The 14,884-nt window shown below is 40.1% G+C and overlaps 1 protein-coding gene across 2 annotated transcripts; it reads right to left on the bottom strand.

Moving 5' to 3' along the window:
- Nucleotides 1-364: 364 nt before the first annotated feature.
- ccp110 (centriolar coiled-coil protein 110) lies at nt 365-10,912 on the bottom strand. 2 transcript variants are annotated; one of them, XM_005734691.1, is made up of 14 exons: nt 10,725-10,912; nt 9,798-10,008; nt 9,056-9,184; nt 5,542-6,703; nt 5,259-5,380; nt 4,777-4,954; nt 3,071-3,180; nt 2,575-2,691; nt 2,336-2,437; nt 2,140-2,256; nt 1,723-1,796; nt 1,575-1,640; nt 1,396-1,455; nt 365-1,253 (listed from the first exon to the last, which is right to left on the bottom strand). In XM_005734691.1, exons 2-14 carry the CDS (start codon nt 9,960-9,962, stop codon nt 1,178-1,180), a joined length of 2,478 nt encoding a protein of 825 aa, XP_005734748.1. In that variant the 5' UTR covers nt 9,963-10,008; nt 10,725-10,912; the 3' UTR covers nt 365-1,177. The 2 variants fall into 2 exon arrangements, with proteins under 2 accessions (XP_005734748.1, XP_005734749.1); XM_005734692.1 differs by having other exon boundaries at nt 2,336-2,428.
- Nucleotides 10,913-14,884: the final 3,972 nt, after the last annotated feature.

Genomic DNA, 14,884 nt, shown 5'->3' with positions numbered 1-14,884 from the left:
AAAAAAAGGATGTGTAAATACAGTAAATTATTTTTAGAGATTTTTGAAAAATAAACATGACCACTGTTAATATTTGGCTTTATTACCTTATCATGGGCCAGAATTAAATATCTAAGTAGGATCCTTGTTTGAAACCATGCTGAACGTATTTACTGGGTCATGAAACATCGGTAAAGCAAACAACAGAAAAGAAGCTCATGTCAACAACTTATGGCTAAGTTATAGTTAGCTTAGTTTAGCTAGGTTATAATTTAACTGTATTATGAATTAAATTCCATGAAAATTTAAATAATTTCAGATTTTATTCTGGACATTGAAGAAAAAAGACAATCTGACATTTTAAATGAAATAAATCATTGTTTAAAAGACACAAACAGCAATGTGGGAGAAAAACATCAATGCTGAATGCTACAAGTGCACAAATATGAAGTCAGCGTGGTGCTGCAGTGAACGCATCAGTTCACACAATATTTCAGAAATACTATTTCATTAAAATGTCTTATATTGTTTCTTGGTCTTGTAAATTTATTTTTCTTCAGTCATTTCTGAAACAAAGTCCACACTGAATGCCGGCTGTGCATCTGTGGTCGTGTGAAGCTACATTAATGTAACAGCATGCCAGAGTGTAAACACAGATATTTATCTTTTTTCCGTTTCATTAGGCATTTAAACCAAATACTAAAACACCCTGATACGACTCAGAGTCAGACTCAGAGTACTATACATTTTATAGTACACTTAGCATAAAGAACAAAACAATGCACGAACTGGTAATTAAAGCCCTTGAAGGAATAAATCATATACATTAAAATATTGTATTTTCAGAACAACTACATTATGTGACTGTCTGTGTGCAACTTACAGCTATAAGCACTTGATATTAAATATATGCATGCTAAAACATGACAGACAACAAAGGCAGAGTACTTAGGCACAGAAATGTTTTTACATGTTGTCAATTGAGCTTCTTGTGGCTTACATTTAACTACAGCTACTTATTCTTTCCTTCATCATAACAATCAGCTGTTTTTGTGTGTGAATACATTCATGTGAATTTCCAAAGCTAACTGAAGGACAATCATGTGGTTAGCAGCGCTGACTAAAGTTCAGTGGTACAAGGTTTGTATTAAAATACTAAATATTCAAGTTCACAGGTCGGGGCATGTTGTGTCATGCTTTAGCCCAGCGAGTGTTGCTTCTTCAGGTTCTCTGTGCGCTTCACCCTCTCCTCTGGGGTCTTTCTGTACCAGCTCCTAAGAGAAAAAAGTCACTGTGGTGACTTTAAATACGTCAAAAGCAGGGTGTGTCTGAAGACTGCTGTTTTCATGAATATGCGATTCAGGCAATTGGTGTTTTATAAAAAGTGTTTTACAATCTGTACCAGTACAGACTCACCCCTGACGGTTAAACTGTCCTGGGACAGAGGCATTTTGTCCTTGGCTTGGCTTCAAGACTCTAGGAAAGGAATAATGAATTTATCTAAACAACGTCTGGGGACAAAAATCTAGAAATTACATCGAGGGAAACACAAAATGAATTAAAAAGTAATAAAATCCCACAGCTGTGTCTCACACCTGTTGGTAGTGGGGCTTTTTGGCTTCTGCTGCATCTTCCTAGTCTGTGCTGGAGATTCACCAACCCTAAAGAAGCACCAGATACACCACTGATCACTGGATCTCAACAGCATGAACGTAAAACACGTGTTTTCATTTCTTGTCTTACTTCTTTTTCCTGTCCAGAGACCTCTGTGTGGCAGCAGAAAGAGCCACTCTCTCTTTGGGACACTTGGCTTTCTCCTGTTGGAGTGAATGTAGTTTATAGTTTATTTTAAAAAAAACAACTCAGAATACTGAAAAAGTCAAAGACAGTCACAAACCAATTTCTTACAATTGCTTTTGTGAGAAGGTGCTATATTACAAACAATGCATTAATAACAACAAGATAAGCCACGAGTGTCTGGACGAACCTTTCCAGACACAGAATGCATGGCTTCATAAAACTTTCTCCAGTGTTTGAACAAACTAAAGCTTAGTTTATAGGCTCTAGAAGGACAGAGGGATATTTTCAGTGACAATAACGATCACCTTCTCTTGATTAAATCTGGATACTTGATTATTTACTTGACTGTGTTCATGTTACCATGTCTCGTAGCTTCCTCTCCACACGGAGCTCTCTGTCCTGCTGCAGTAATGCTAAGCGATCCTCCAAAGGCATTTCAAAGAAGATGTCATGGATGTCATACAGGGCTGCACGTAACTGAGGGAACAACAAACAAGGAGAAACATAAATAACGATGGCCCTCTGCTGGCTATAGAGGTTTAGTACACAGTCATACCTGGGCTCTAACTCTCTCCTGCAGGGCGAGATCTTGTGCTGTGTAGGTGCTTCTCTTCTGTAGAGCTTCAGTTTGAAATGAACGGATGAACTCCTGCGTATCCTTAAGGCACACATATAAATACAGAGAGAGAGTGCACAGTTAGACACACTCAGTCACTAACGTCATAATCTAAAATGAAACTTTCTAACACTCCTGTAACTCTTTTATTGTGTATGAAGGCATGAAATGGAACTCACCATGATGGTTTGGCGGAGGTGTTTGACTTTCTCCGTTTTAAGCAGTCTGCGTGTGAGGAAGCCGCGAGTGATAGCACCAATTCTGCAAAATGCTTTCTGCTGATCAGCTGTCAGAACCTGGGAGAAAGTAATGAAGAACATGGAGAAAATGTGAGATATTAAGATAAATGATATCAGTCTTCACATACATACACGTTTTCTGATTTAATGGACAAAAAATAGACTCAATTACAATAAAAGGTTGCTGCAAAACTGCATACCAAGAAGCTTCTATTTGGTCTTTGCTTTGAAGATTTACAACAGTTCACAGCGTTATGGATGTAACAGAGCAAAAGAAACAATGGTACTTACAATATACATCAGATTTATATGCACTTATTATATACACTTTACAGTATATATACTACATGTACTTAAAGGTTTAATGAGCTCAGCCAGTGTGCTGAAGTTTGGATTTGGCTGCCAATGCTATTCCTGTTTTGCAGTGTTTACACACCAGACTTTGCCTGGCCCGAGGTTTGTTAGCCCCCCACATGGAACCCCACAGATAAAGAGGAGGCTGAAGACATGGAGAGGATGCACTAGAAGGGACAGGACTGGGCAAACCTGGAGAAAGAAACAGTAGATATTTTAAAGACGCAGCTGAAACGAGTAGCATATCCCATCAACAAACACTAGCATTTTTTTTTCTGATATTATAGGACACAGAATTTAGAAGGCAAATAACAGACAATAACAATGACCGAAAACATTAAAAAGTAATCACTGTTGTTCTTCAGCGAGTAGTCAGTGTATCTGATCTGTTTCTCTACTCCCTGACTTCACCTCTAAGCTATATTTGTGCTGATGTGTGAAATGCTGTTTGTATGAAAAACAAAAGCTCTAACAACAAAATGGACTTCCAGTTTAGTGAGGAAAACACCATCCTTATATTAATAAAAACAATTATGTCTCTTACTGTCTTGTATATAATTAAGGGACAGTTCTGGTTCATTTAAAAGGTCATTTCACCACCCTTTTTCTGGCAGCCTATGGTAGTAACTGTTAGGTTGAGGGACACATGACGCTGTAAACAATTCAGCCAGAAACTTGGCCTGATCACTTCCAATGATGTTAACCTATAATTTTCTTCCGACCGCTGCATGTGGAACATTGATCCAGGTCTGCTTTTCACCTAAAAGTGACAAAACTAAGACATTTTCATTATTCTCATTACTGCCTAAACAACACACATCTCTCTCTCTCTGTGTTTTAAACTCTCCTTTCTTAAAAACAGAAAATGAGATTGTAGTTGTTCTTGGCTGAGAAACACAAAACCGTTTTCCTATTATTATTTTTCATCAACAATGTAAATTTTGTTTCTTTTTTTCTTTTTTCCCCCCCACTACGATAGCTGGTGACCTGCAGAATCACCTCTCATAGTTGGAGCAACGTCAGGCACATTCACACTCACTTTTTTCCTCTGCATAAATAACTCACATGGCCAATGGTATGCGCCATGGTGATCCATAAGTATGCTCACAAGTTTATTTAGTTATTTTTCAACCCAACAAAACAAATAAGCAAAAACATGATGCTGATGCTATGAACGCTCTACACACATGAATCTAGATGCAAGAAAACTGCTGCGCATCTGAGGTGTGAGGAAGAAACTGAACTCTCAGATAGCTGCATGCTCGAGTTATCATAGCTCTGTTTGCCTCCCTCTGATGCGTTCTCAGCCAGCTCCTGCTCTGATCATGTGTAGCCTGCTCATCAGCTCAGAAGTGACCGCAACGCAACCTCACACAGTGGTTGCGTGCTTTGCTGCACACAGTGGCAAACACTTGCACAGTGACTTTCATATTTAATTCAGCTTCTCCATCTCATAATTTTAGCTGTTGCATATAGGGTTTAGCATATTAGTTGTTTGTATAGATGTGCTCTATATCTCAACAATGGCTCATTTTAGGATGACAGTTTTTCAAACATGTCAAGTGCCTCTATGCACTTCATCAGTTTAAATATTCTCCTAATTTACTTCATCTAATATGTCAATGTACTGAATTTGAGCTAACCTTAGCTTAATGCAGATAACCTTTAACAATTATAATCTAAACATTTTGTTTCAGCAAGGGGTGGGTGAAAATGAACCATGACATTCATGTGTCTTTTGTGAACACTTTTTACAATCCTGAGCACAGAAGTTTATTAAAACAATACCTATACTGTGTCCAGGTGATCGTTCTGATGGTGTGTGAACAGGACTTAGTCCCGGGCACGAGGGGCTCATGATAGGATGGCAGTCGTTCACAGACCTACGATTCCAGCCACAAGCATCTGCACTTAGAGGACGCACAGACCCCTGCTCCTTCAGCCTTCTCTCTGTCTCCTCAAGCTCCTAAACACACCGCACACAACATTATTTGTATTTCACTAATGCTCTGCTCATAATCTTTTTAAAAAGGCATATAAAACTCAGATGTACACACACACACACACACACACACACACACACACACACACACACACACACACACACACACACACAAAGAAAGAAAAATAAAATAAAGAAAATAAAGTTTGGCATTGTAGTTAAACATATTAGGTTTTGGTGTAGCTTTTCATGGTCATTTAAAAAAAGAACACTTTTTTTCTGATCTACTTCTATATAAAATGGTCACTGTTAAATTCCATGTGCTGACCAGGAGGAGGCGCTGTTGCTCTTTCTCCTGCTCAGCGAGGAGCAGAGACATCTGCAAAGCATGCTCCTTCTCAAGACGTCTTTGCATGTCCTCCAGAGCCTGCGCTCGCCACTGGTTCTCATCTGTTAATAAGCACAAATGCATACAAATAAATCATCTTTTACCATGTCAGAGTTTTACTCACTTAACATAAAATATATAAATGTGGGAATCAGAAATCTCTGTGGGAGTTACGCAGTTGTAAACATAAAAAAAATAAATAGCTTACATCAAAGGCACTCACCTGTCTTGCGGGCCTGTGCTTCAGCTGCATGTCTGAGGACAGTCGGTGTTTTCCTGCCATTGTTTGGCCCCGGAGATTCGTCTGCAGGAGTCACACAGGGCCTCAGCAGAGGCAGTGAAGGATTCTCTACATCATACGACTGGTTTAAAGGGGCTGCAGGTGTGCGCCGACTGGGAGCAAACAGTGTAACTCCTGCCATGAAGCGAGGGAGGCGTTCCTGGCTGCGGTCTATGCGCTCCGCTCCAGAATGGTAGGTATGCAGCTGGCTGTCCATAGTGTGGCAGCGCCGGCGAAAACCTGCAGCCAGGTGATCACCCATTGAGCTGGGCACCGAGGCACTGACAGGGTTACAGTTCTCCTTCACTGGACTGGTTCCACAGTGGCTGGATCGACGAATGCCACTCTGGCTGACGCCCTCTATTCCCACTGAGCTCCAGTGAGATGGAGACGTTGAAGCATCTCCCCAGTCTGCCACACCAATGGCTTCCTCTGACCGTCCTGGGCTTCGAGCGATAAGGTCTGCTGGGCCGATGGGAAATGAAAAATGGATGTTGCCTGTGGAAACTGGGCGTGGTTTGCGTCTCTGTGGACGAGGACTTATGCTGGTCTCTGGATTGGGGAGACAAGAAAATGGTTCTGGTAGACTAGGTGAGAGGCAGATGGACTTTTGAGGACTAGGGTCACGCAGCACTTGATGCTGGATTTGAGGCGGGCCGACAGGGCTGTGGTGCAGACTGAATCCAAACTGAATGCCTGTGTCCGTCACAGGGCTGCAGCTCTTCTCTTCACTGACAGAGTCAGTCTCAGGTGGGGGAGACTGGGTCATTGCGCGGACAGCTTTTGATCCCTGCTGACTCTGCTCTTTCTTCACATACTCCCTTGATCTCTTAAGAAGGCTGTCCAAACTAATGTCCTCTTCCTCATCCTCTTCTTCCTCCTCCTCACTCTTCTCTTGGGCATCCACCTTCACTTCCTCCACTGCCTTATAATCATTAAGCACAGGAATCTCAGAGCATGGAGCAGCACGATGACTATTTGTCTGAACCCCAAATGCAGAATCTATGGGGAGCCCAGGTGAGTCAGTGACCAGAGTGTAGCCGTTGACTGTTGCAGATTTAGAAACTGGCAACTTGTCAACCTCTTCATCTGGTACTTTAAGTACCTGTGAAACATAAAAAGCAGTATTTCACCAAAGAATTTCATTAAAACGCATGTAAGCTCAGCATACAGGCAAATCAAGTGATAATTATGGTCTGTAAATAATTAGCTTATTTGTTGATGTTACTTTTTTAATGAAAATGTGATTACATGCTTGAGTTTTGGTTGTTCCATTGTGAATGATAACAGACAAAATCTTTAGATCACATTTGTTCAAAGACTGGGAATTACGAAAGTAGAGCAAATCTGACACTGAGTAAATGAACAATACTGCTTTGAATCTTGAGCTGTTATGAAAACACGTCATCAGGTAAAAAATAGCACGGCACACTGGGGAAAATGTTAGGCCAGATAACCTGTATTCAACTCTGAGTATGTCACCAGAGACAGTAGGACAGACTGTAATTCACTTTATGTGCTCCATTATGGGACTGGCACACAAACCTATTTAATATATACTATAGGTCAAAAGCCCCAAAACTATTTACATTCAGTAAAAGCAGGACGCGATGTCAGCACAATAATATTAGCACGAGAGTCCAGCACTTTTTCAGAGTGCCTACATAACATTATACAACCCCAATTCCATGAAAGTTGGAATGATGGTGACAGATAAATACAACAGAATGCAATGATTTTCATATATGTCATTGCCAACAGAACATGGAAAACATATCAAATATATTTACTATTTAATCAAAAATATTAGCTAAATTTGAATTTGATAGCAGCACCACACCTAAAAACAAGGTGGGACATGGGACCACAACTAATAACATTAAAAGGTTTAGAGGAAGGTTTCCAGAAAAGCAGGTTGAAGTTCTTGTATGCAAAGAAGAAGCTTTATATGGACATGATCATTTAAAATAGACTGAGGCAAAGTGGAAAACAATTCTGTGGTCAGACATATTGAAATTCTTCTTGGAAAACATGGACGCCACACCTGGACTAAAGAGGCAAGAGACCATCTGGCTTGTTATCAGCACTCAGTTCAAAAGCCTGCATCTCTGATGGTGTATGCAGTTCTTACAGCAACACACACTCCTATCTATGTATTTTGGGGGAAGGTCTTGCATATTTCTTGCATATTTTAGCAAGACAATCATCATCATTTATTTATTTATATAGCACTTTAAAAACACACCTGGTAGACCAAAGTGCTGTACAATACTAATATGCACATAGTAATAAAACCAGACATAGCAATAAAAAAAATAAAAAGAATATCAGTTACCCACAGAGTTAAAAGCCAGGGAATAAAAATAGGTTTTTAATAAAGACTTAAAAACTGGCACTGATGTAGCCTGTCTAATATGGAGAGGAAGGTTATTCCAAAGCATCGGCGCAGCAACAGAGAACGCTCGGCCTCTAAGTTTCAGCCGTGACTTTGGGACCGAAAGCAGCGACTGCTCAGCTGACCGAAGGGAACGAGTGGGGACGTGGGGCTTCAACAAGTCAGACAAATAAACAGGTGCCAGACCATTTAGAGATTTAAAAACCAATAAATGGACTTTTAAACGGATCCTGAATTCAATTGGAAGCCAGTGTAAAGAGGCCAAAATCGGAGTGATGTGATCAAATTTTCTTCTGCCAGTTAAAAATCGTGCCGCAGCATTTTGCACTAATTGCAGGCGTGACAAAGTGCCCTGCCCAACCCCTATTAAAAGAGAATTACAATAATCTAAACGTGAGGTAATAAAGGCATGAATAACACCTTCCAAGTCACGCTGGGAAAGAAAGGGCTTAACCTTTGATAAACGTCTGAGGTGATGAAATGCTGATTTTACCACCCCGTTTACATGGTCATCAAAGGTAAGTGCAGAATCAATTTTAACTCTGAGTTTTGTGATCGAACTCTTTAGTTGGGAAGTCAAAGCTGCAAGATCAACATCTGGAGTATGAGAAGAACGATTTGGGCCAAATAAAATTGCTTCTGTCTTCAGATCATTAAAATTTAAAATGTTTTTTGCCATCCATGCTTTGACATCAGTAAGGCAGTCAAGCAGAGGTCGAGTTGGGAGACTATCAGAATGACTAAAAGGTAAGTAGAGCTGGCAGCCATCTGCGTATAGATGGAATGGCACTTTATGTTTCCGGAAAATATGACAATACGCATGCTGCGTATAATACAACATTACAGAGTGGTAAACATGGCCCTCTCACAGTTTTTGAGACTTGTTACTGCCATCAAAATCTAAATAATCTCCTTTTTTGCTTAAAATGGTAGACCTTCATTTACATTTGACAAAGTGTGGAATTGGGTTTGTACTCACAAAGCATGTTTTGATCTTATTCTAAGTAGGCCTCTCACCCTACCAGATGACACCCAGACCTGTGACCATAGTGTGCAACTGACCTGAGCCTGATCCAGTATGCCCTGAATCCTGGCCAAAAGCTTGTTCCTCTGCTGGTTCTGTCTGTCCACTTCCAGTTGGACCGCCTTCTGTCTGTAGCCACACATCTCGTTCCACTGCTCTGCATTCAGCTGGAAAATGAAAATACATTCGGTTGCGGCTTTTGTTGTTTGTTTTTCAGCATTTAATTTTCAAAAATACGCATGTTTATTCAGCTGAAAGAGGCCCCGTTTTTCACTTTGTACCTAAAAATGTTATTACAGATGAGAAATATACTGGAAGAATTCAGCCTTCTTCCAGTATATTTTGTGTATCTTCTTCTGGATGGAAGCGAGACTGATGCTGGACTCTTCCTGCAAACTTATTTAGTCAGCAATCACAAGCGAATGGATTTTTTCTGACAAACATCAAACAGCCCTGATGTTCCACGTTCGCACTGTTTCCCTTTGCCAGCTGCTGACCTAACAGGCTGTTCCCACAGCAGAGGCTTTGGCTTGTCTTAGCAGTAAATGCAATGGATGCACGAGTAAGTTTACCTAAATGGAATGCATTTTACAGTTTTATGGCAAGCCAAAAAGTCTGCTGTGAGAAGCTCTGTTGTCATAAAGCAGTTCATATATTCATTCATCCGATTTGCTCACAAACAGATGTTTCATTCAGTTTAAACTGTGAACTCTCACATGCATCTACATCTTGTGTAATCCATTTAGCATGGGCTTCCAAGCCTGTCTATCTCTTCCTTACCAGAGGTGAAAGCGCAGCTCTTCCATAGAAGTGGATGACAGAGCGAGCCTTCAGGGAACATGATGGCTCGCATGTAGTCTTCTTGAATTTCCCCTCCTCCTGCAATAATGCCAGACTCCGCAGACAGAACTCCTCATAGCTTTCCATCTCTGGACACCCGCACATCCACACTCTGAGTAGGACACACACACCATGTAGCCTCGTGGCCGAGCTGTTAAATTAAATGGAGAGCGAGAGATTAAAAGGGAGGGTCCGTGTGAGGCTGCACTACACTGGGGTTTGACCGACGAGCCGAAACCATGTGGGTAAATGTGACAAATCACCTACAACAAAAGCCAGTCTGTCTGTCCTCTGTGATTTTATCACACTCATCACATTCCTGCCATTCCTTTGCTTTCTGTCATACTTTGCTGGTGCCTGTCTTCCATTTCCATGTTTTGTGGAAATGCAAAAGGGACTCGTGTGTCTGATCAATACTGTTTCTATTTCTGAAATGTCTGTCAGCAAATGACAGTAGTCTGAAGACTACTCACAGACAGGTAGGGCGTTTGCGTAAGCAGACAGCTCCTGTGTGGATTCAATTAAAACAATGTGCCTTTGAAATAAGCGTGAGTGTTACTGGCTCTATGCAGCATATCTAATCTATTGGACAGGTTTGAATTCAACCAGCAGGTCCTAATGATGCTGCTGCTGGTCTTCAGACGCCTAATTACACTAGCCAATCCACGCTTGTTCTTCCATCCGGCAGAGCAGAGGTGGGGATCGTTTTCTTTGTGTATCTGGTATTACAGAGAAAGCTTAATTTCGGCAGCTTTTATGTTAATATTTAAGCATTATCCAGTTTTGCTGTCTTTGGAAGCTAAAAAAGACGTCTTAGTGCAGATACCCCCTGCAGAATGACAGCGGATACCCGGCGCTTATTCTTACCTACTCAGTGGAGAAACACTAATATCGCCCTCCTGTCTTCCAGCAGGGACTGTCAGACACGGACAGATGTCGCAGGGAAACACAAACTGGAGGCTTTATCGGTGAGACTCACGTCTCTCTCCTCAATCTCGGTTCGATCGTCTTCATCACCATGCTCAACTCTTCCGGGCTCCAACAGCGCCTCCTAGCAACAGCACGCGGGCCACGTTCCAATCTGATTCCCCGAGCAAGTCAAAGGCTCTCGTTCCAATAAGCTCAATGCCACCTGCCCTCTTTTCCCCTTCATTTCTCAGTGAATGCAATAGAATTAGGCTATATCCTAGCAGGGCTACTTTATCACACGCTCTTTGTTTTTACTATGTTGTTATCTGCTCATAGCCTCGAGTTAATAGTGCTCAAGAGGATAACGAGTTCTTGGCAAATGAGTCTACATAAATATCATTAATATGATCTGCTTGCAGCTATTCTCTACTGTGTTAAACAAATCTCAGTTTAAAATTTTATAATGTATATAATTTATTTATTTATTGTTATGAGTGATTAGATGAATTATTTAATGTGCCAAGTATTTAAAAAACTGGATGATCTTGGGGGAAAATAATGTAATTTATGTACCACTCTCCTTACTGTACATTGTGCAGCGTTTTGTAGTCTGAAACTTTATGAATTAATGAATTTATGTAATTTAAGTCCTATTTTAATCGTCCTCTTCTGCATGACAACCACTAAATATGAAGTGACAAAACAGGTGCGCCTTCTAGTAATGTGTACAGCAAATTTCTCACATTTTACAACCAATTATGCGCATATAAAAGGGGTGGGAGCAAAGAAGATGCTCTGTTGTGTGTATTACACAGAATACACTGTCCTCCAAACCACATAAAATGAAACATGTTTATCGATGTTACACATGCATTAAAAACTGTAAGACTGCAAAGGTCAGTGCATAGGTTGTCATAGAAGGTAAACAGCAAAATCATCAGATGAGTTGAGTCCTTGATCAACAGATGGCAGTTAGCGGTGACTGTACTGAGGACGTAAAAGAATACAAGTACTTAGGGACAGTGACTGAAGAAAAACTGGCAGGATTCAAAAGCTAGATTACAATGATTATACTTCAAGAGGAGTTTGAGACAGACATACGCTGGTTCTTTTTTTCTTTTTCTTTTTTGTTTGTTTTTTTGCAGAGAGCATTCTAACTTCTTGTTTTATTGCATGGTATTTTTCACTGTCTGTAGTTAACAAGAACAAACTGAGTAGGATTACAAACATGGACAGAAAGATTTGAGGTCAGCTACAACACAGTACGATTCACCTTTGGGAGTCCTGAGTGGTGAATAAGGGGTGATGTATCCTTAGCAATGTGTCACACCTTCTTCATCATGAAGACACCTTGCTAACATCATGACAGAAGTACAGGGTACCACTTTTGTATGTATCGTGTGCCCAGAGGACTTTTATACCTTGTAAATGGACTGGTTCTTATAGCGCTTTTTTACTCTATCTGAGCACTCAAAGCACTTTATACAACTTGTACATTCACACAAGCACTTTTTTCTATGCTGTTCCTAAGTGCTTCATATCAGACATTCACACCTCCAATAGATGCATCAGAGAGCACCATGATGTTAGTATTTGCCCAAGGATATTTGGCATGGAGCAGACTTGGATCGAACCACCAACCTTCCGGTTAGTAGTTTACCTGAGCCACCTTAGTTACAACCATCCCAAGGTAACACAGCTGATATTACATGGGTGTGATTTGCACACAGCTGTGGTTTGTTTTTACTATTACTTATTGTTAATACCTTGAATTTCTGTAACTGTGGAGTCTTTATTGTTGTGGTTGTATTTGCCTGGCCTGGATTTTTGGTGTCCAAAAGGCAAACTACTTTTCTGAAGAAGATATTGAATCTGCACACTTGTGATGAAATTGCTTATAGTGCAATAATACATCCTTATGTCTTCCTTTGTGTCCCACTTTTATTTTTTATTTTTTGGAGTTTTGCATTTTTCTATGAATTTTCTGAAAGAAGTGCATTAGAAATTGTTGTTGTTTTAATGGTTAGTAACATCCCGAAGAATAATAAAGAAGAAAAGAATGAAGTCAAGTGGGAGCACCTTAAAAATGTTTTAGAATTCCTATTGTAAACAGGTGACTGCAAATGGCAAAGAATAGATTCATTTTCCAGCAGGCAACAGACCTCTTATTATCTTAAGAAAGACATAGGAAAACAGGTTAAATCACTTCAGATGCACTTTGGAAGTTCCTGCTTCTGTCAGGGAAAAGTGAGGGCTTCCCAAGGCTTGAAATATAAACTTCCCCTTTATCAATTTTATATAATTTGTTCATTAATGAATATACACTCCTTATCTGAGGCTGAATAAATTCTTTAGAAAAGTAACAACTCAACACAGCATAAGGTATAATTTAAAGACAAAATTATTGGTTTATGTTTTTTTAGTGATTTATTTATTTTACTGATGTCCAGAATTTACAGTAGTAAACAGTAGATGATGCTGAAATTCTCAGAGTTCATCTCCTGTGTGCACAGGGGAACCTGAATGTATCGGCTGAGCAATGCGAACATTTTCCTTGTTGTCCCGAAGTAAAGCATCAATGTCACTTTCAGTAAAAGCGCCTTTAGAATCCTGCCACAAAAGCAAAATGTTAAGAGCAAATTTGTGTACTTGAAAAACACGAAGTTCACGTTTCACAACTGGCTACTCGCTCACTGACAGCTTACCTCAAAAGTCTGGCGTTTAACCCCCACACATGAGTTGGACTGCTCATAACACAGAGCTATATCCAGATTCTTCGGCTCTTTGTTCACCAGAGCTTCATAGAACTGGCCACGGTGAGACTCTGAATGGCAAATCCAGAATAAGTTCTTGAATACAAGATAAATTACTTGACATATCTGATGTTATCTTACCTAACAAGTGTCTGCAGGCTGATGTCAGTTTGTCCTTAGAGACATGGTGACTGTGAGGCAGAGGTTTCTCACACAACGCCCCACTGATGAGGCGTTTAACAACTGCGTTTCTGCTCTTAACTGGGGCTTCCTTGATGGATTTCTCAAGCTCTGTAAGGTATTTATAGACTGTGACTTGCTTTCCCCTTTCCTTTTGTCTTTTGTTTTCTATTTGTATTCCTGGCTATCCCATTTGTTAGATTGTGCTACTGGGTTATCAGAAACCATTAATAAAAAAGCTCTTAGCCATAATGATTTATTGTCCAACATACCTTGTGCCACTGTTAAACAAGTCTCACAGTAGGTGTCTGTTAATAATAGAACAGTTAACAGAGGCACTCTTCAGCAGAAACCGAACTACATATTATCTGATGACTGAGGAAACCAAGGTGACTGTAGTGTTTACTTACAGTGATCTATCTCTTCAGGCTGCACAGGAAGAAGAAGGCACACAAACAGCACAAAAATAGCTATTTTCATGGTGACTGTACACCAAACATGTAAACTGTGAACACTGTAGCAGCTATCTGCACACTACGAAACAGACGAGAAGAAGTCAACTGCACCCAGCTGTCTTCCCTTTCATAAAATGTTGTCACGTGATCTTAGAGACAATGGGATCACATCACCACCATTCCACAAGTGACAGGTGTCTTGTTTTTCAGGTTTTCCTTTTCTAAAAATATTGCCCGGAGTCTTCACTCTGCTCTGGATAGGGGTCTGTGAAGAACACAGTTTAGCATAGGCTTGATAAATGCATGCAATATTAAATGTCAAAAGATGAATTAAGAGGTACAGTACTTTTAATAACAGGTGTGGGGTGGGTGCATTTGTTCATTGATCATTTGCTATTCATGTTTTCATCATCATTCATGGGGTTTTTTTTACAACAAAAAGAGTAAATTAAACTCTATTAAAAAATTTGTTTCAACACTGATATAAAATGCTAATTATAAGTCTTTGCACCCAGAGACAGGATTAGAAATGAAGATAAGATAAGCGAATTTGTCGCATGGTTGGGAAATTCCTGTTATTACAGCAGCAAAATGAATAGAGCAGGAATAAAAAAATAACCTATATGAGTAATACTATACAGTGGAGACAAATGTACACTTTACAATATACATATATGTATGTGTGTGTGTGTGTGTGTGTGTGTGTGTGTGTGTGTGTGTGTGTGTGTGT

The sequence above is a fragment of the Pundamilia nyererei genome, unplaced genomic scaffold (genome assembly GCF_000239375.1).
Source record: "Pundamilia nyererei isolate P.nyererei 1_Seehausen unplaced genomic scaffold, PunNye1.0 scaffold00059, whole genome shotgun sequence".
Classification (NCBI taxonomy): domain Eukaryota; kingdom Metazoa; phylum Chordata; class Actinopteri; order Cichliformes; family Cichlidae; genus Pundamilia; species Pundamilia nyererei.
Note: the sequence above shows the minus strand (reverse complement) of the source record. Positions and strands in the feature narration are given on the sequence as shown.